General features: G+C 44.7%; 1 protein-coding gene across 1 annotated transcript in view; it reads right to left on the reverse strand.

The window, feature by feature from the left end:
- IFT172 (intraflagellar transport 172) overlaps positions 1–20,375 on the reverse strand; it is a 649,332-nt gene that overhangs the window by 258,148 nt on the left and 370,809 nt on the right. The window contains exons 26-28 of the mRNA XM_029596359.1: positions 20,178–20,267; positions 19,917–20,014; positions 3,200–3,335 (exon numbers count right to left, since the gene is read on the reverse strand). Coding sequence (XP_029452219.1) covers positions 3,200–3,335; positions 19,917–20,014; positions 20,178–20,267 — 324 coding nt within the window. The remainder of the gene's footprint in view (positions 1–3,199; positions 3,336–19,916; positions 20,015–20,177; positions 20,268–20,375) is intronic.

The following is a 20,375-nucleotide window of genomic DNA, read 5'->3' on the forward strand; positions in this document are numbered from 1 at the left end:
TTTTTCACACCTAATGCAGGCAAAAACCTTATGAACAAATCAAGGGCATATGTTGTAGCAATTTTTAAAAGCCCACTTCCATGGCTAAAGTGTTTTTACATGTGTAAAGCCCAGCATTAAATCATGTAAATGCTTTTGAAAATTATGTCCATAGCAATCGGTTTTATTTGTGACTCCAAAGACAAAAACTATGCAAATTCAATTCTGAATTTATAAGGAGAGCGAAATAAGATTGCTGACTCCATATCTTTTAATGGAAACTTAGCATTCAGTGTTTTAGTCTATTTCAAATAATTTCTCTGATAGGTCTAGCAAAGTCTGATACCTGCCTTTTCTTACTGACAAAATTACATGAATGAAGATATTCCAATCGAAAATAAGAGTAACGAAAGCATTTGTTGACCCTTATGAAGTCCAGAATTGGTCTGTAAGGGTCAATCCCTTTTTTTTTTAATAACTTTTGCAATTTAAAAGTATAATGATTAACATCTTTGCTCTTGATTTTGAAATGGAGCAAAACACAATACTTAACTTTATTAATTTGTTTACTCTTGTCAGTACAGCAATAATCTTCACTAGTGATATAAATGGAAAAACCATGAATGTGTTGGGGAAACAAACTCTAGTGCATAAACATTTTAAATAATGTGGATCCACTCTTTGTAAAGCATTTGTTCTAGCTTTTCTGGCATCCTCTGTAAAATCCAAAAATCTGACCTATCCTCAGGAAGTCTCTGTGGTTTTGATTCATCTAGACCATAGAGACTTCATGTAACTCACCAAATAAATTCATTGCAAGACATTTTGCAGAGATGCAATTTGAAACAACAACCAGCAGCAGCAGCCTAATGCCAGAGTCATAGAAGCCTTCTAGCTCCTAACGCACTACTGATCTTGAAGAACTACCGGTAAATTCATCCACCTTGTCAGAATGATAAGCAGTTGTGGATTCAAACCGAGCCATCTGATCTCCATCAAAAAGCTGCTGATTTCTGCTTAATAAGGCTCTTGCCACACTACTGTGCCATCCACACAGATTGTTGAAAAAAAAAATGTGAAGCATAATTCCTTACATGTAGCACCTCCTTCCACAGTAATAGATGATTTCCTGCTCAGTGGAGAGAATCTGGCATTAACCTGTGTCTTCTGAAACAGATGATATTTGACCACTAAGTTTAGAAGAGCTAACCTTGAAAATAGTATTATACATCTAAAGCTGGTTTCGGTGAAGATCTATTCTGAAAAGAGTTTAATCTTCAGGTCTGCACAGAGTGGAAAGGCTATGGATGCCTTTTAGGTTTTTCTTAGAACAGAACCCCATTTGGCAGAATTTTCATACCTACATGTCCTCTTAGTGAAACAGATGGTTTATTTATTTATTTATTTTTACTACCTTCTCCTCATCTACAGAGGGAGAGACTATTGTTTGAGGGACATTACTATTCCCTCTCAATATGGCCTGTTACTAGATTCCTATATTTCTGCTGCATGACATTTCACTATTTATTTATCTCTTTCTTTAAAGGTTGAAAGCCTTTGTTTAGGCTTCTTGGAGCGCACTGTTAGCCTGCATTTGGACACGCGTTTTCGACGCGCTACCTCTACCCCTTATTCAGTAAGGGGTCGAAAACGCGCGTCCAACCCCCCCCCCCTGAAACCAATAGCGCCCGCAACATGCAAATGCATGTTGATGGCCCTATTAATTATTCCCGCATGATTCAGTAAGCAAAATGTGCAGCCAAGCCGCACATTTTACTTTCAGAAATTAGCGCCTACCCAAAGGTAGGCGTTAATTTCTCTCGGCACCGGGAAAGTATACAGAAAAGCAGTAAAAACTGCTTTTCTGTACACCCTCCGACTTAATATCATGGCGATATTAAGTTGGAGGTCCCAAAAGTAAAATATAATTAAAAAAAATAAATAAAAAATGTAAAATCGGCCTGCGGCTTGAAAACCGGAAGCTCAATTTTGCCGGCGTCCGGTTTCCGAACCCGTGGCTGTCAGCGGGTTTGAGAACTGACGCTGGCAAAATTTAGCGACAGCTGTCAAACTTGCTGACAGCCGCCGCTCTTTTTACCTCGGGCCCTCATTTAAATACCGAATCGCGCGCACAGGAGAGTGGCCTGCGCTCGCCCACGACTTTTACTGAATCGGCCTGTGTGTTTGCAAGTTGAACATTATGTACTGTCAGACGCTGCTGCCTTTTAACAGTCACAGAGAGCACATCAACCGCTGTACTCAGATATGCGAGCTAGCACATGGTAATCCTTAGAAAATCTCTCCTAGCCTTAGAAAAACACTTTCAATACAAACTGAAAGTATCTATTTCCAGTTTTTTTTAAATTTTAATCATAGCCTGTTTTACCTTAGCCAACTAAAATCTCTGATTCTTTTTCTGCCTTTAAATAGATTAAAGGCAATTTGAATAATAAAAAAAATGTTACCTCCTCTCCTTGTCAACTATTTTTTTTATTGTTCAACCTATTACCACATTAAAGAGATGGAGCCCTTGAATTAATGAGCTTGCTTAGAGTTCTGACAAGAGGTAGTGAGCTTTCAAAATGCCTATGGTATGCTTCACTGCAAGGCTTAACAATTGCAGAAGCTTGGCCTCCACAAGCATTTCAGCTAGGGGAGTAAGCAGATGGTCCTTTAAAAAAAAAAAAAAAGCCTGCTCAAACTACACATTTAATGCTCTCACAGAGAAAACAAACCTCATAAGATGGGTAGCCAGCTGCGTTGCTGTCCCGCTCACTTCACTGCAGAGAACAATCTACAGGAACTTGGCTCTTAAGATAATTTTGACTAAAAAATAGTTTAAGTGCTGTATCACAACCATGAAATAGCCATAAAAATTCTCTTCAATTAAAAAAACGGATCAAAGCTTGTCAAAAACCGACCATCCAATGGCTGGAGGCAGAGAACACTGGCTAAATCTGATTCCATGCACGACACACATACAGGTGATATTATAAAAAAAACCAAATCTACCTCTAACTGCCGAATGAGGGGACTAAACCAAATGTTCTTGACTGGTGGAGCAGAAGGACAAGGAATGAGCCTTTAATAGAGCTTTGCCAATACATCTGCACTGTGATCTGCAGTACTTCCTATTATTCCAAGTACTGGCCTCCACATACTTCTCAGATATCTAAAATGGGCTTATGACACTCAGCCACCAAAACTGCCAGTGTATTACCTTTCCCAGGTGTAGATGAGTGTCACTGAGCAGATCTTTGTGATATTTTGCTACCAGGCGTATCATGTCATCATACATCTTATGTTTTTTAAACATGGTGATGGCAAGGTCAGGTTCATCCACAGTAATATATAACCTGCAAGAAGTAAATACAGAAAGTAAAGCCCAGGCTTTTAATGGTCTATGCTCTCACATATTTTGGCTTCTCTTTCTTCACAAATTTTATGCCAACCAGAGCTGCACAGTACAACACAGTTATTGAACAGATCATTGGATGATCATTGGGTCTGCTCTGTAATATCAACAGCTGGGCTATCCAAGGTCTATGTATAATCTATGTTTATAAGCTGCAGTTCCATCATCAAGTGTTTACATTCACTAAAACTCCTTCCACACACACTACATGTAAGGAATCATTTTCTATTATGGGTTCTTATTGCTTGGATTCCTTTGTTACCATGCTCCCCCTCCCATACACACACAAACATATAGGGATGGTAACTGGGGGCATGGTGAACATTTAAATACTGCCAACATTTTAATTACTTATTCACTAACATTCGTAAATTCATATCAACATGAAGACAATTTGCAAAATGTGAGATTTTCCTGCTGGTGCAAGATGCGACTGCACAACCTTTTCCCAAATGCCTCCATCTTGGCTACATAAGGGGAATCCCGAGCACCATCCTCTCTCTGGAAGTACTGTGTTCCTGAATTCCCCAGAAATGAAACAGGTCCCCTTTCATTTCCAACCATACACACCAAACACAAAAAACTTGCTGCAGCCTATACCCTTTCAGTCTGGTATAGAATGCACTTAAGTCTTCTCAAAGGACATTTCTCAGAAAGGTAGAGAAAAAATAACCAGTCTATTCCGTGAATGCCACAGAGGCATTCACGGAGCGGGATGCCAGTGGCCAGTGGTAGGTGTCCACCTTCATGGAGCGGAAGGATGTAGGGCTGTCATCTCCCAATTAAATAAAAAACAAAAACAAAAAACAAAACAGGGATGGGATCCATCAGGTCTAGAGGACACATATAAAGAGCAGGTAGTAAAATACTGCACGGAGCGGCAGTAGCCACAGAGGCATTCACGGAGCGGGATGCCAGTGGCCAGTGGTAGGTGTCCATATAAAGAGCAGGTAGTAAAATACTGCACAGAGCGGCAGTAGCCACAGAGGCATTCACGGAGCGGGATGCCAGTGGCCAGTGGTAGGTGTCCACCTTCACGGAGCGGAAGGATGGAGGGCTGTCATCTCCCAATTAAATAAATAATAAAAAAACCCAGGGATGGGATCCATCAGTTCTAGAGGACGCATATAAAGAGCAGGTAGTAAAACACTGCATGGAGCGGCAGTAGCCACAGAGGCATTAACGGAGCGGGATGCCAGTGGCCGGTGGTAGGTGTCCACCTTCACAGAGTAGAAGGATGAAGGGCATCCATCTCCCAATTAAAAAAGAAAAGAAAAAAAAGAAAAAAAAACAGGGATGGGTTCATGGGCTTATAGGTATTACCAATTATTAGGCTTTTCAATATTTGATGATAGTTAATGTGACTTTCAAGGCATTCTTCACTTTCGGTGCATGTCCGACATGACTCCTTGCTTCAATGACAGGGGAAAAGAAAAACTGATACTTCACACATTTCCAGCATTGCCCTCTGCTTCATGGCAGAGAGCTATGCTGCCGCTTACCCAACTAATCAAACTTAATATTTCACTTGGAAGCAGCTCCAGCACTGCTCTCTACATTAATGGTGGGGGTGAAAAGGGAATTAGAACATAAGGTTACTAAGAGCCAAGAGAAACAGTTAAGTATGAGAACAAATGTGTGAAGCTTGCTGGGCAGACTGGATGGACCGGTTGGTCTTCTTCTGCCGTCATTTCTATGTTTCTATGTTTCTATATTCAAAACCTCCCCATAGCGGCCCCAAAGGAAAGGGATACTGCCATTCCTTGCTTCACTTTTTGTTTTAAACTAAATTTATTTTATTTAAAATGTTTATAGCCCGCTTATAACAATATAATTGTCCCTCACAGCCAGTCTCTCTCATCACTCAGGTTGCTCAGGAGTAAACTGAGAGGACCTAGCACCTTTTCTGGGTTGGTTCCTCAGTGGCAGGAGAAGCAGCACAATGGCCATTGCCTGACGTCCCTGAAGGTCTCAGCTAAAGGATCCTGAAGAAAAGAGAATCTAACAAGGTCCTTTGTCCCTCAGGTCTATCTTTCCCTGCTGCTCCCAAGTTCTGTACCACCTGCTACAGACATAGAAATAATGGCTAAGTTTTCTACTACTCCAGTCTTTGGGGAGGATTGAGTCAGCAAAGAAAGTTTTGCTCTGTCTCCATCTGCTGTCAGAGGGGAAGGGAGGAGGAATAACCTACTTGTCTGGAATGGTCTGGTAGCATTGCAAAGAAGATGCCGATTCTTCAGGAGTCAGCATCTAGACAGTAGTAGAATGTAAGCTCAGAGCTTCCTTTGCAAATGCGAATGTCTTTCATAGAGGCTTACTCCAGATGAGCCTTTGAGGAAGCCATGGCTCTAACTTTATGGGCCTTGACATTGCCCTGTAAAAAGATAAGCCTGCTTTCTCACAGGAAATAGAAATACAATCTGAGATCAAATTAGCAATAATGCATTTGGTGACAGGTAACCCAGATCTACTGAGAGTCACAAAGAGTTGTGAAGACTTTCTAACATCTGGTTTTGCTTAGGTAGAAGGATAAATCTCTTTTACAGTTCAAGGTATGCAGTGCTACTGTTTGTGAGGCCTTGGTAAAAATGTAAGAAGAATAATACAGTGGACTGGTTCAAGTGCAACAAACTACCTTCAGTAGAAATTTCAGATAAGTACAAAATACCATTCTATTGTTGAAATATTTTCTGTACAGTGGGTAAATTATCTATGCCTGGAGCTCTCTTACTCCTCCGGTGGAGAAGACTGTCACCAAGAAGACTATTTTCAAACGGGCTGATACAGTACAGTGCACTCTGACGGAGCGCACTGTTAACCTGCCATTGGACGCACGTTTTCCCTTACCCCTTATTCAGTAAGGGGCGGAAAACACACGTCCAACCAGCCGAACCTAATAGCGCCCTCAACATGCAAATGCATGTTGATGGCCCTATTAGGTATTCGCGCGCGATTCAGAAAGTAAAATGCGCAGCCAAGCCGCACATTTTACATTCAGAAATTAGCGCCTACCCAAAGGTAGGCGCTAATTTCTTCCAGCACTGGGAAAGTGCACAGAAAAGCAGTAAAAACTGCTTTTCTGTGCACCCTCCGACTTAATATCATGGCGATATTAAGTCGGAGGTCCCGAAGAGTAAGTAAAAAAAAAAAAATTTGAAGTGGGCCTGCGGCTGTCGGGTCGAAAACCGGACGCTCAATTTTGCCGGCGTCCGGCTGTCAGTGGGCTCGAGAACAAACGCTGGCAAAATTGAGTGCCGGCTGTCAAACCCACTGACAGCCACCGCTCCTGTCAAAAAGGAGGTGCTAGGGACGCGCTAGTGTCCCTAGCGCCTCCTTTTGCCCGTTTCTAACACCGGGCCTCATTTAAATATTGAATCGCGCGCACAGGCGAGTGGCCTGTGCGCGCACCGGGAGAGCGGGAGCGGGCATTCGCCCGCTCTCCCGCAGACTTTACTGAATCAGCCCGAAAGTTAGATACTTTAGGCTACAGAAGTGAATAGGCTTGAATTGTGGTCATATAAATTGAGCCAAAATTAAAATCCCATAAGAACCTAAAAAAGGTGATGTGGGTCAGACCAATGGTTCATAGAGACCAGTATCCTGTCTCTGACACTGGCAATCTGGGTTGCCTGGAGATACCTGACAAATCCCAATATGAAAGTTTGTTTCATATTGCTCTCCACAAGAATTAAGAGATAGAGAAAACAAGGTCTACCAGACAAGTAATTATTTATGGATCTATCCTCCAGACATGATGGATGACTTTAGAGGAGGGGTGTCACATAAAGCATATCCTTCATGAAGCTTTTAACCAAGCACAGAGAAAACACCATCTTCTCCTCCTCCAGGTTGTGGTAAGCTGCAATAGCACTAAGATGAACTCTTACGGAATTTATTTTAAGACCTGATTTAGATAGATGAAGTAAATAGTTAAGAAGATTTTGAACTGGACATCAGAAAGGTCAGAGGTTAATGCTAAAACACCAGCTGACAAACTCCTTCCATTTATGGGCATAAGAGATTCTGGTAGACTTGTTGCCTGAACTATAGGAGTGTCTGGGCTATATTTTCTGTGAAACCAAGAGAAGGAATTACTTTCCTTTCAATATCCATGCAGTCAATGCCAGCATGGTGATATTCAGATGAAGAAGCATACCCAACTGTTGGGAGATCAGGGGTGGAAAAGAAGGAAGATTAATCTTTATTATGGCAGATTGCTGTAAGTGCAGAGGGAGCCATTCTTTTCTGAGCCAGGCTGGGACTATTAGAATTAGCATTTCCAAATGCTTCATTAACTTGGCCAGAGTTTATGATATTAATGGTATTAGTGGGTAAGTATATAGGAAGTCTGTCTCCCCCTATAACAAGAACACATCTTCTGCCAACCTGAATGGGGAGGAGTTTCCTGAGTAAAACTCTCAAACTTTCCTGTTGTGGGGCATTCCTGTCATTTGGTCACTCCAAGACCATTCACATGAATCTAGCACTCTGCTCAGCTGGTCTGTAGTATGTTCTCTGCTTCTGCTAGGTAGGTTTCTCAGAAAAAGCTGCATGTAATACAGCCCATTGCCTGATTCTGACATCTTCTAGACATAGTGGGTAGTAGCTGTCCCCCCTTGCTTGCTGATTTTAAAGATGACCACTTGGTTATCCATAGCTATTGAACAACAAGTGCTGGAAGGCTGACAAGATCAGCTTTATAGCTTATAGCACTAGTAGACTAATGGTTACTTAACTCCCTTGGAGGTCTATAGGCCTTGAGTTTGGGCTCCCCACTTCCAAAAAGTAGTATCTGCGATCAGAACCACTGAAAGAAATGGTATGCTGAATGGCGGGCCAGCCTCCAGGTTATTCCAGGAGAGACACCAGTGAAAGAACTCTCTCAGTTCTGTGATCACTTGGACATAGTACTGCAGGTTCTGAGAGTGCTGGGCCCATAAAAACATAGAGCCTAGGACAGTCTGATTTGAATCTCACCATTGGCCACACCTGGGCATTAAGAACATAAGAACATGCCATACTGGGTCAGACCAAGGGTCCATCAAGCCCAGCATCCTGTTTCCAACAGTGGTCAATCCAGGCCATAAGAACCTGGCAAGTACCCAAAAACTAAGTCTATTCCATGTTACCATTGGAAGACTTAAGGCTGAGCACCTTGAGAAAGTCCAATGCTGAGAACACCTTTTCCTTAGAGGAAGACTGTACTGAAGATATGATGCTTGTTGTAACTTGGGTTATGACCTTGAGAACCCATTTGCCTTTGGTGATGAGGTTCCATTGTGATTGAAAAAACTGAAGTCTTTCCCCCACTTGAACTCCTGATATGGGTGATGTTTTTTGGCTAAATGAACTAAGCCTTTGAGGAAGCTGTTTAGATTGCCTCTGTTGAGACTTATCCCTAACTCAAGACCTGGTTTGTTGTTGATGCTGCTGCTGCAGTTGGTGGTATTGTTGTATGAAGACAAGGCACTGTCTATAATATGGATAAGGACTGTATCTTCTCCTTGAAAAATAATAATATTGTCATCTGAAAGGATGCTGAATATCTTCTTTGGAAAGACTGGTCCATTGACACTAATGTCAGAAAGTAATGTCTCCAGTACATGGTGCATTTGCCAATTCTTCTTGTGCATCTTCCCTAGACAGGGAGCCCTGGGCTATGCTAATCTCCTTGTCTCAATGGCAATGGTTAATATTTCTGAAGTTGTGTCAAATGAATCATATTTTGATCTACAAGCTATGCCATATAGATAATTTTAATTCCTGGCTAAAAATCTGGTATACAGAAAATGGTTTTGGATACATTGGAGGCTGGGGTCTTATATGGAGCAGTAAAAGGCTATATGGAAAGAATGGCCTACATCTGTCTGTAGCAGCAAGGAGGATACTAAGTGAGAAATTCAGATCATATATAAACAGACATTTAAACTAAAGAATGGGGGTGGCAGGAGATGGCCAATGAAATTAACATGTCACCCCCAAGCAATACAGGAAGTGGGAGGAGAAAATAACAAAAACAACAAGTAAAGATGTCCAGGAAGTACAACAAGTCAAGGGAAAAAAATTGGAAAGCTATGACTACAAATGCTCGTAGCTTGGACAATAAAATCCCAGACCTGCAGGCCCTAATGGTGGAGGTGGAGGTGGATTTGGACACTGTTGCTGTTACGGAGACATGGTTCACAGATTCTCATAGCTGGGAAATGGCCATATAGGGCTATAACTTGTTAAGGAAGGACAGAAAAGACAGAAAATGGGGAGGAGTAGCTCTTTATGACAAAAACAGTATCCAAGCAACTGAACTGCAAGGAAGGTGGGATAGAGAAGAAGCATTATGGGCCACCCTAAAAAAAGATGATGGTACATCCTTTTTTACTGAGGTTGTTTATAGGCCTCCAACTCAACTAGAAAAACTAGACAGAGATTTGGTCGAAGACATCCAAAAGGTAGGAAAGAAAGGAGACATGTTGAACATGTTGATTGTTGGAGATTTTAATCTGCTGGATGTAGATGTGATAATTCTTTCTGTGGAAACTACCAGAAGTAAAAAGAAGTGGATGTGCTGCAAGAAGCTCTGTTCAAAAAATGGTAATGGAACCCACGAGGGAGGGAGTTATACTTGAACTAATGCTCACTAACAGGGATAATATCTCTAATGTCCGGGTGGGTGCCCACCTCAGCACCAGTGATCATCAAACGGTATGGTTTGATATCCAAATAGGATACGGAAAAGTCACATGAAGACCCGAGTTTTGAATTTCAAAAATATGGACTTTCTCAACATGGGGTCATACCTGGAGGTAGAACTAGAAGATTGGGAGAAAATGAGAGAGGTGGAACAACAGTGGGCCAAACTAAAAGGAGCAATTATAAAGGCAACTAATCTATACGCTAGAAAAATAAACAAAAGCAAGAGAAATAAGAAACTGATCTGGTTCTCGAAGGAGGTGGCTGATAAAATAAAAGCAAAAAGAATAGCGCTTAAGAAATATAAAAGATCCCAAAAAGAGGAACACGGAAGAATATCTGGTGAAACTGAGGGAGCCGAAGAAAGAAATCAAGAAAGCAAAAAAGTCAGGCGGAAGCACAGATTGCCAAAGAGGTAAAGCAAGGTGACAAAACATTTTTTAGCTACATCAGAGAAAGGTCCGAAGTGGTATAATGAAATTGAAAGGTCACAGTGATCAATATGAGGAGAGAGACGAAGATATGGCTGAAATATTAAATACTTCAGTTCGGTGTTCACTAAAGAAGTCCCTGGAGAAGGACTGTCGCTAGTTGACAAGACTGTGGATGGGAATGGAGTAGACAAAACTCCGTTTACAGAAGAGAATGTATGGGAATAGCTAGGAAAACTGAAAGTGGACAAGGCCATTGGGCCAGAGGAGGTACATCCCAGGATACTGAGGGAGCTCCTGGAGCCCTTTTTAAATATTGGGGTTACATTAGCTATCCTCCAGTCTTCAGGTACAATGGATGATTTTAATGATAGGTTACAAATTTTTACTAATAGGTCTGAAATTTCATTTTTTAGTTCCTTCAGAACTCTGGGGTGTATACCATCCAGTCCAGGTGATTTACTACTCTTCAGTTTGTCAATCAGGTCTACCACATCTTCTAGGTTCACCGTGATTTGGTTCAGTCCATCTGAATCATTACCCATGAAAACCTTTTCCAGTACGGGTACCTCCCCAACATCCTCTTCAGTAAACACCGAAGCAAAGAAATCATTTAATCTTTCCGCGATGGCCTTATCTTCTCTAAGTGCCCCTTTAACCCCTCGATCATCTAACGGTCCAACTGACTCCCTCACAGGCTTTCTGCTTCGGATATATTTTAAAAAGTTTTTACTGTGAGTTTTTGCCTCTACGGGCACCTTCTTTTCAAATTCTCTCTTAGCCTGACTTATCAATGTCTTACATTTAACTTGCCAACGTTTATGCATTATCCTATTTTCTTCTATTGGATCCTTCTTCCAATTTTTAAATGAAGATCTTTTGATTAAAATAGCTTCTTTCACCTCCCTTTTAACCATGCCGGAAATCGTTTTGCCTTCTTTCCACCTTTCTTAATGTGTGGAATACATCTGGACTGTGCTTCTAGGATGGTATTTTATAACAATGACCATGCGCCTCTTGCACACTTTTTACCTTTGTAGTTGCTCCTTTCAGTTTTTTTCTATTTTTCTCATTTTATCAAAGTTTCCCTTTTGAAAGTTTAGCACGAGAGCCATGGATTTGCTTACTGTCCCCCTTCCAGTCATTAATTCAAATTTGATCATATTATGATCACTATTGCCAAGCAGCCCCACCACCGTTACCTCTCTCACCAAATCCTGGGCTCCACCGAGAATTAGATCTAAAATTGCTCCCTCTCTCGTCGGTTCCTAAACCAATTGCTCCATAAAGCTACCATTTATTTCATCCAGGAACTGTATCTCTCTAGCGTGTCCCGATGATACATTTACCCAGTCAATATTGGGGTAACTGAAGTCTCCCATTATTACCGAACTACCAATTTGGTTAGCTTCCCTAATTTCTCTTAGCATTTCACTGTCAGTCTCACCATCTTGACCAGGTGGATGGTAGTATACTCCTATCACTATAGTCTTCCCCGACTCACAAGGGATTTCTACCCATAAAGATTCAATTGTGCATTTAGTCTCATGCAGGATGTTTATCCTGTTAGACTCTATGCCATCCCAGACATAAAGCACCACACCGCCTCCCGGGTGGCTCCTCTCTGTCATTGCGATATAATTTGTACCCCGGTATAGCACTGTCCCATTGGTTGTCCTCCTTCCACAATGTCTCTGAGATGCCAATTAAGTTTATGTCATCATTCACTGCTATACATTCTAATTCTCCCATCTTACTTCTTAGACTTCTGGCATTAGGATACAAGCATTTCAAAGTTTGGTTTTTGTTTGTGTTTTCATTCTGCTTTTTAATTGATAGGGATAAGTTAGAATTTTTTTTAGCTTAGGTGAGTTTTTAGTTACAGGCACTTGGACTACTTTTCTTATTATTGGAACCTCACTGTTGGGATGCCCTAATTCTAATGCATCATTAGTATCCTTTGAAGATACCTCTCTCCAAACCATACGTTGCTGAGCGACTGTCGGCTTAACCCTTTGTTCTAGTTTAAAAGCTCTCCTTTTTGTAGGTTAGCGCCAGCAGTATGGTTCCACCCTGGTTAAGGTGGCGCCCATCCCTTCGGAAGAGACTCCCCCTTCCCCCAAAGTTTCCCCAGTTCCTAACAAAACTGAATCCCTCTTCCTTGCACCATCATCTCATCCACGCATTGAGATTCCGGACCTCTGCCTGCCTCTGGTGACCTGCACGTGGAACAGGGAGCATGTCAGAGAATGCTACCCTGGAGGTTCTGGATTTAAGCTTTCTACCTAAGAGCCTAAATTTGGCTTCCAGAACCTCCCTCCCTCATTTTCCTATGTTGTTGGTGCCCACATTACCATGACAGCCAGCTCCTCCCCAGCACTGTCTAAAATCCTATCTAGGTGATGCGTGAGGTCCGCCACCTTCGCACCAGGTAGGCATGTTACCAGGCGATCCTCACGCCCACCAGCCACCCAGCTGTCTACATTCCTAATAATCGAATCACCAACTATGACGGTCGACCTAACCCTTCCGTCCTGCAAAAGGACAATGACTTAGGCAAAAGGACACTACCTTCGACAAAAATTTAGGGTGAGTGCGGAGCACTACCCTGTCATGCAGAATTTTAGTGTAAGGCGGGTAGGTAACTAATGCCTGTAATTCACTAACTCTGCGAGCGGACGTGATCGCAAGAAGAAAAACTACCTTCCAGGTGAGATAGCAGAGATCACAGAAGTGGAGAGGTTCAAACAGAGGTTTCATGAGCCGTCCCAAAACCACATTAAGGTCCCAAGCAGGGGCAGGAGGGCGCAGTGGAGGTTTTAAATGGAGCAAGCCTCTCATGAAACGTGATACTAAGGGTTGTGTTGAAATTGAAACATCTCCTATACCCTTATGGTACGCAGACACTGCACTAACATGCACTCTGATAGAGGAAGTTTTTAGGCCTAACTCTGACAGGTGCCAGAGATAATCTAGGAACCTCGCAGTGGAACAAGTGAAGGGGGTCTATGGATATGGAACTGCACCAGACTGTAAACCTCTTCCATTTAGAGCGATAAGACAAGACTCGGGATACCGACTCTGAAAGGTTAAGAGGTTGGAGTTTTAACCTTTCAACATCCAGGCCGTCAGAAATAGAGCCTGGAGGTTGGGGTGACGCAGGTACCCTTCGTTCTGAGTTATTAGAAGGAGATCGTTCCCCAGAGGAAGTGCCGGCGTACTGATAGGTCCTGGAGGATTGGAAACCGCACCTGGTGTAGCCAGTGGGGAGCTATCAGGATCATTAATCCCTTGTCCTGCCAGAACTTCGAGAGTCTTGGAAATGAGAGGAAGTGGAGGGTATGCATAAAGGAGACCGCTGGCCCAGGAGAAGGCGAAGGCATCTCTTGGTTGTGAGTGGTGACTGCGAATGAGAGAGCAGAAGTTGTCTACTTTGTGGTTGTGGACCAACGCAAAGAGGTCTATGCGAGGGTAACCCCAGCGTTGGAATATCGTGTCCGCTATCGTGGGGTTGAGAGACCACGCGTGCAGATGGAAAGTGCGACTCAGCCTGTCCGCCAGAAGACTGTCCACTCCCGGCAAGTAGGTTGCTTTGAGATACATCGAGCAGGAAAGGGCCCATGCCCATATCTGTGCAGCTTCCTGACTCAGGAGGTAGGAGCCTGTTCCCCGTTGTTTGTTGATGTACCACATCGCATCCTGATTGTTGGTTTGAATCAGGATGGCTTTGTTTGATAGGCAATCCTGAAAAGCCTTGAGGGCATATCTGATCACCCGTAGCTCCAGGAAATTTATTTGGTGTTTGGCTTCCTCTGGAGACCAGGTTCCCTGAGTCTGCAGGTCGCCTACATGTGCACCCCACCCGAGATTGGATGCGTCTGTTGTTAAGGTAATTTGAGGTTCTGGAGCCTGAAATGGAAGGCCTTGAATGATGTTGGAGTGGTGCATCCAACAGGCTAGTGACAGACAGAGCTGTTTGGTAATTTGGATAATGCTGGACATTGGCTGACAAGCTTGAATTCACTGGTATTTTAAGGTCCACTGCATCACTCTCATGGCTAGACGAGCCATCGGAGTGACATGCACCGAGGATGCCATGTGACCCAGCAGTATGAGGAAGTGACGAGCAGTTGAAGATACTTGAGTTTGTAGGTGTTGCGCCAGAGATGCTATGGTGAAAGCGCGATCCTGGGGGAGGAAGGCTTTCGCCTGTATAGTGTTTAGGTCAGCCCCTATAAAGGATAGGGTTTGGGATGGAACTATCTTGGATTTGGAATAGTTGATTAGAAACCCTAAGGAGATCAGGGTGTGGATAGTGAGACGCAAGGAGGCTAAAGTGCCCTGCTGAGTCGGAGCCCTTATCAACCAATCGTCGAGATAAGGGTAGACGTGGACACCCTGATTCCTGAGAAAGGCTGTGACCACTACCAGGCACTTGGTGAATACTCGTGGAGCAGACGCTAGGCCGAATGGTAGTACATGGTACTGGAAGTGACAAGGGCCGATCAGGAATCGCAAGTGACTGGCAGACTGCTGAACGCTTACAGTGCTCACAGGGAGAGCTTAAGCGGAGGTCAGGAAATCCTGAGCAGGAGCTAAGGGTAACCTTCGACTATCACCTTGACGCCCCACAGGCCCGACCTAATTTTGACCCATACCTCGAGAAACAGAGACAAACGACCACCTATGGAGGAATGAGACGGCCGTATTAACTGGAAGAGGACTTTGCGGCCGAGTGCTATGGGGTATCCTCCCGGAAGGGATGAAACCAGGACTTAAGGAAAAAAAAGACTTAGACTGGGTCGGACGGGCCTCCGGCAGCTTAGGATCCTTGTTCCTCTGAGGATGTAATAAGCCATTCAAGACCCTCACCAAAAGCAAATTGCCACAGGGAAAAGTGCCCAACTCCGAATTAGAGGAGTACTCCACCGGGCAAGGCGGCTCCAGAGGAAAAACCTGACAGATACTGTTGAAACCATTGCCTTGGCCAGCACTCAGAGCAAACTTATAGGGCGTCCATCCTATATGCCACTACTGCCACCAGTCGCCCAGCCTGCACCGCCTCGGCAGACAGGAGGTCCTGGGTGCTGAGCAAGTGCGGAACCCACCCAGGGCTTGCCCACTGCATGAGGCCGCCGTAGATAGTCGCCCGGCCCCTAACCCAGGACATCAAGATGCGTCTGAGATAAAGCAGGACATCAAGATGCGTCTGAGATAAAGCTTTCAGTGTCGTCGCCCCCGCCAAGGCGGAAAACATCCACCTTGGAAGGTTTAAGCATCTCTGGGCATTGACGGTATATAAAACTCGACAAATAAATAAATGATAGAGCATGCCCATCACCTCACCCACGCGGAGTCCCACTTCAGGAGACCCCAATCCCGGAGGAGCAGATGTCTGCGCATAGCGTGGAACATAAACATACGTGGAGGAGCCTTAAGTCCCGTCAGGACCGGACCCACGTTAGCTGCGAGAGAGGGCATAGGGGGACACTCCAATGCCCAGCACTGTCAAAGGAAAAGAAAAAGGAATGAGTTAGCCAGATCTTCCCTTTGTATCAAGGGAGAACATGCGGGTCGTCCCCCGTTTTAGGGGAGGCCCTGGGAGCAAAACAGAATCCGAAACAGGGCGCAACTATTTTTTTTTTGGGGGGGGGGGGGGGGCGGAAGCCTGAACATCCGAAAATAGCAAGGAGCTGAAAACAGCCAGGAGCCGTGGAGCAGATAACAGAGGAAGATTAGCTGGGGGGGGGGGGGGGGGGGGCAGGGAAGGAAACATCCCCTTCCTGCAGGCTAATGAAGGATGTGTAGGAAAGTGACACATTCAGTTGAGAAACCAGGTATAAACATCCTGGGGAGGGTGGAGGGGATAGAGAGGGAGAAGGTCAGAGAACCCCTCCGGAGACTGAATGGGGGTTAGGGCCGGTGGGAAACCAGTAAAAACGGGCTCCCCAGCTTGTTCCCGCCCTGAAGCTGAAGAGAGAACCTTCCCCAAAATGACCGCCGTTCCTGCGGTTTTTCGGGCCGGGAACGGCCTAGCCATGCGTTGGAAGGGCCGACCCCGGGTTGTAGTACTCAGCGCTGCCGCAGAGGGAGCCTCCCCCCAAGTAAGCAGAGCCCGTCGCAGTAGAGAACAGGCAGAGAACAACGTGGCAAGATCAAAGGGAGCCACCGCGGAGACGATTAGCTGAGCCGTCCGCAGGGGAAAACATATGCCGGCGATTTTTTTTTTTTTTAAACACTTGCAGGGAAATCAGTATTCCCTGCCTAGGGAGCTGAGATTGCTCAGGGCGGAGTAATTGCTGCTATTTAGCAGTTGCAGGGGAAAGTATCTTCCCTGCTGGGAGACCCGATTTTGAATAGCTGCTCAGGGTCAGATGAATGGCTACAGTCTTTGAGCACTGGCAGGGCAGAAACACCTTCCCTGCTGAGGGACCCGAGATATTAGCTGCTCAAGGTCCAAGAAATTGCTGATAGATTATTGAGCAGATGCAGGGGAATTAAATTTCCCTGGCGGGGGACCCGAGGTATTAGCTGCTCCGGGTCAGTGTAAATGCTGTTAGATATTGGAACAGTTGCAGGGGGATTGAACTTACCTGCTAGAGGACCTGAGGTATTGGTTGCTCAGGGTCAGTGTAATTACTGGTAGATCTTTTTGAGCAGCTGCAGGGGAATTAAACATTCCTGCTAAGGGACCAGAGGTATGTGCATCTCAGGGTCAGTGCAGCCAGAAAAGAGGGAGTGACTGGACCACCAGTATCGCCCCAAGACGGCACACAGGTCACCGGGAAAGGGAGCCTAGGCTGAATAATCAAGGGGCAAGCCCCACTAGGCTCCCAGCAGAGCGAGGAGACAGGGCTGTCTCCGTGACTGACAGAGCAGAAACTGATTGGGATCCTTTTTTTTTTTTTTTAAATACAAAAGTATAGAGAATACTTGCTTGATCTTGGAAAAAATCTGAGAAGAAAACCCCAAAGGGAAATAGAAAACTGAGGAAATAAGGGAACCGCAGGTTCTATCGTCTGAATCTGCTGGAGACAGAGAAATACTGAAGGGATGCAAGGTAGGCTCTGTCCTGATATAGGATATCCTTTCAGTTTTTCTCTGTCTCCATCTGCTGGACAGGAGGCTCAACCCACGGTCTGGACTGATCCGTGTACGTACAGGGAAAGAAAGAATTTTGTGTACAAAGAAGTATTTTCTTTTTCCATCTTTTACAGCTGTTACATAGGAAAGAAGACTTTCTGCATTTCACCCCAAAATACAGCTTAAGATTCTTTGTCTTTTTAAAAATATTTTATAGAGAGGTGAATCGTGTCCTCGATCGTCTTAACGATCGATTTCGGCTGGGAGGGGGAGGGAATCGTATTGTTGCCGTTTGGGTGTTTAAAATATCGTGAAAATCGTTAAAATCGTGAGCCGGCACACTAAAACCCCCTAAAACCCACCCCCGACCCTTTAAATTAAATCCCCCACCCCAAATGCCTTAATACTTCATCAACTTTGGGAGGGAAGTACTTACTTGCCCTAAACCAAAGGCAGGAAAACCGGCACACTAAAACCCCCTAAAACCCACCCCAACCCTTTAAATTAAATCCCCCACCCTCCCGAACCCCCCCCCCCAAATGCTTTAAATTATCTGGGGGTCCAGCGGCGGTTTGGAACGGGCTCCTGCAATTGAATTGTGTTGTCTTCAGCCGGCGCCATTTTGCAAAATGGCGGCCGCAAAATGGCGGCGGCCATAGACCAACACGATTCGACTGCAGGAGGTCGTTCCGGACCCCCGCTGGACTTTTGGCAAGTCTTGTGGGGGTCAGGAGGCCCCCCCAAGCTGGCCAAAAGTCCCTGGGGGTCCAGCGGGGGTCCGGGAGCGATCTCCTGCCGCGAATCGTTTTCCGTATGGAAAATGGCGCCGGCAGGAGATCGACTGCAGGAGGTCGTTCAGCGGCGGTCCGGAACCCCCGCTGAACGACCTCCTGCAGTCGATCTCCTGCCGGCGCCATTTTCCGTACGGCCATACGCGTATGGCCGGCGCCATTTTCCGTATGGAAAATGGCGCCGGCAGGAGATCGACTGCAGGAGGTCGTTCAGCGGCGGTCCAGAACCCCCGCTGAACGACCTCCTGCAGTCGATCTCCTGCCGGCGCCATTTTCCGTACGGAAAACGATTCGCGGCAGGAGATCGCTCCCAGACCCCCGCTGGACCCCCAGGGACTTTTGGCCAGCTTGGGGGGGCCTCCTGACCCCCACAAGACTTGCCAAAAGTCCAGCGGAGGTCCGGAACGACCTCCTGCAGTCGAATCGTGTTGGTCTATGGCCGCCGCCATTTTGCGGCCGCCATTTTGCAAAATGGCGCCGGCTGAAGACAACACAATTCAATTGCAGGAGCCCGTTCCGGACCGCCGCTGGACCCCCAGGTAATTTAAGGCATTTGGGGGGGGGTTCGGGAGGGTGGGGGATTTAATTTAAAGGGTCGGGGGTGGGTTTTAGGAGGTTTTAGTGTGCCGGTTTTCCTGCCATTGGTTTAGGGCAAGTAAGTAAGTTCCTGCCCTCCCCCGTCCCCCGATTTACGATTTTTTAACGATAAATCGGGGGAATTGGTATTGTATCGTGGCCCTAACGATTTTTGACGATTTAAAATATATCGGACGATATTTTAAATCGTCAAAAAACGATTCACATCCCTAATATTTTAATCACAGATGATATTCTTAATAAGGCTATCACTCATAATAGAAAAGGAACCTACTCATCAGCAAACCAGAGAATGAGGGGGAAAAAATAAGTGCAGATTAGCATAAAATAGTGCTTTCCCTGCAAGCCAAAAAAACCCTCCTGTTACAACTTATTTAAAATGCTTGTAATTCTGCAACTTCCGCATTACAATTTTGCAGAACGGATAACAAAAAACACTCCTAATAAAACATGAAAATTACAACTAAAACAATTAAATACACTGATTTGCAAACATACGTCAAAAAGACCTCGTCTCTTAACCATAAGCCTCCAAAAACAATAATGTTTTAACCCCCCCGCCTAAATTCCTTTGCTGTTTTCAAAATGGTGGATCCATATGCTTACCACCAAACAAGTTGACTGCTGTGTAATCTGTCAGTCAAAAAATGCACAAACAAAAGCATGCAGCAGAAAACTGTGCCATCTTTGTCCCAAGAATTCCCGAGGCACTAACTACATTTCAACCTTGCAAATATCAGCAGAAAACTGGAAGAGAAGCAGAGCTGGGGGTGAGACAGAAAATGCCAGTCCTGGGATTTTTAGTTTTCAGTATTGGTCTCACCCTATGGAAATAGTGAAATACTCTTGTATCCAAACTGGTGGGAGAGCAAAATATAACTAGTATCCTTTGATTATCTGAGCCTAGAATGCTTTAAAATGGCAGCTATTTACCTTTCAGCCTCTTTGTATTTCCCCTGATTCTCCAGCTCCTGTGCTTGGGTGATGTACAGTACAGATACATCCTCCTGCTTCATACACCTTGTAGCTAGCTAGAGGAAGGAGAAGTGAGAAACAGACTGTTATACTGTCCTGTTAAGCAAGAATCAAAGCATAAAATGGGATGCAAAAATGAAAGGAATACAATAAGATGAGAACAAGATTCCAGGAATGGACAGTAAACAAAGAGACCCTAGAAGCCAATCTGAACCTGACCTTGTGTGCTTGTTCCCAGCGTCCAGCATGAGTGTACATGTCGATGGCTTCTTTGATTCGATCTGCTTTAATGAACAATTGCTCTGCAATCTGCAGGGAGAAATGAAAAATGTATCAGAGGCAGAACTGATCTGGGGACAACATAGCAGGCTAGAGCAGAGGAAGGCATTCATAAAGTGCTCAAGTATTCAAAGTCAG

The sequence above is a fragment of the Rhinatrema bivittatum genome, chromosome 3 (genome assembly GCF_901001135.1).
Source record: "Rhinatrema bivittatum chromosome 3, aRhiBiv1.1, whole genome shotgun sequence".
NCBI classification, from domain to species: Eukaryota; Metazoa; Chordata; class Amphibia; order Gymnophiona; family Rhinatrematidae; genus Rhinatrema; species Rhinatrema bivittatum.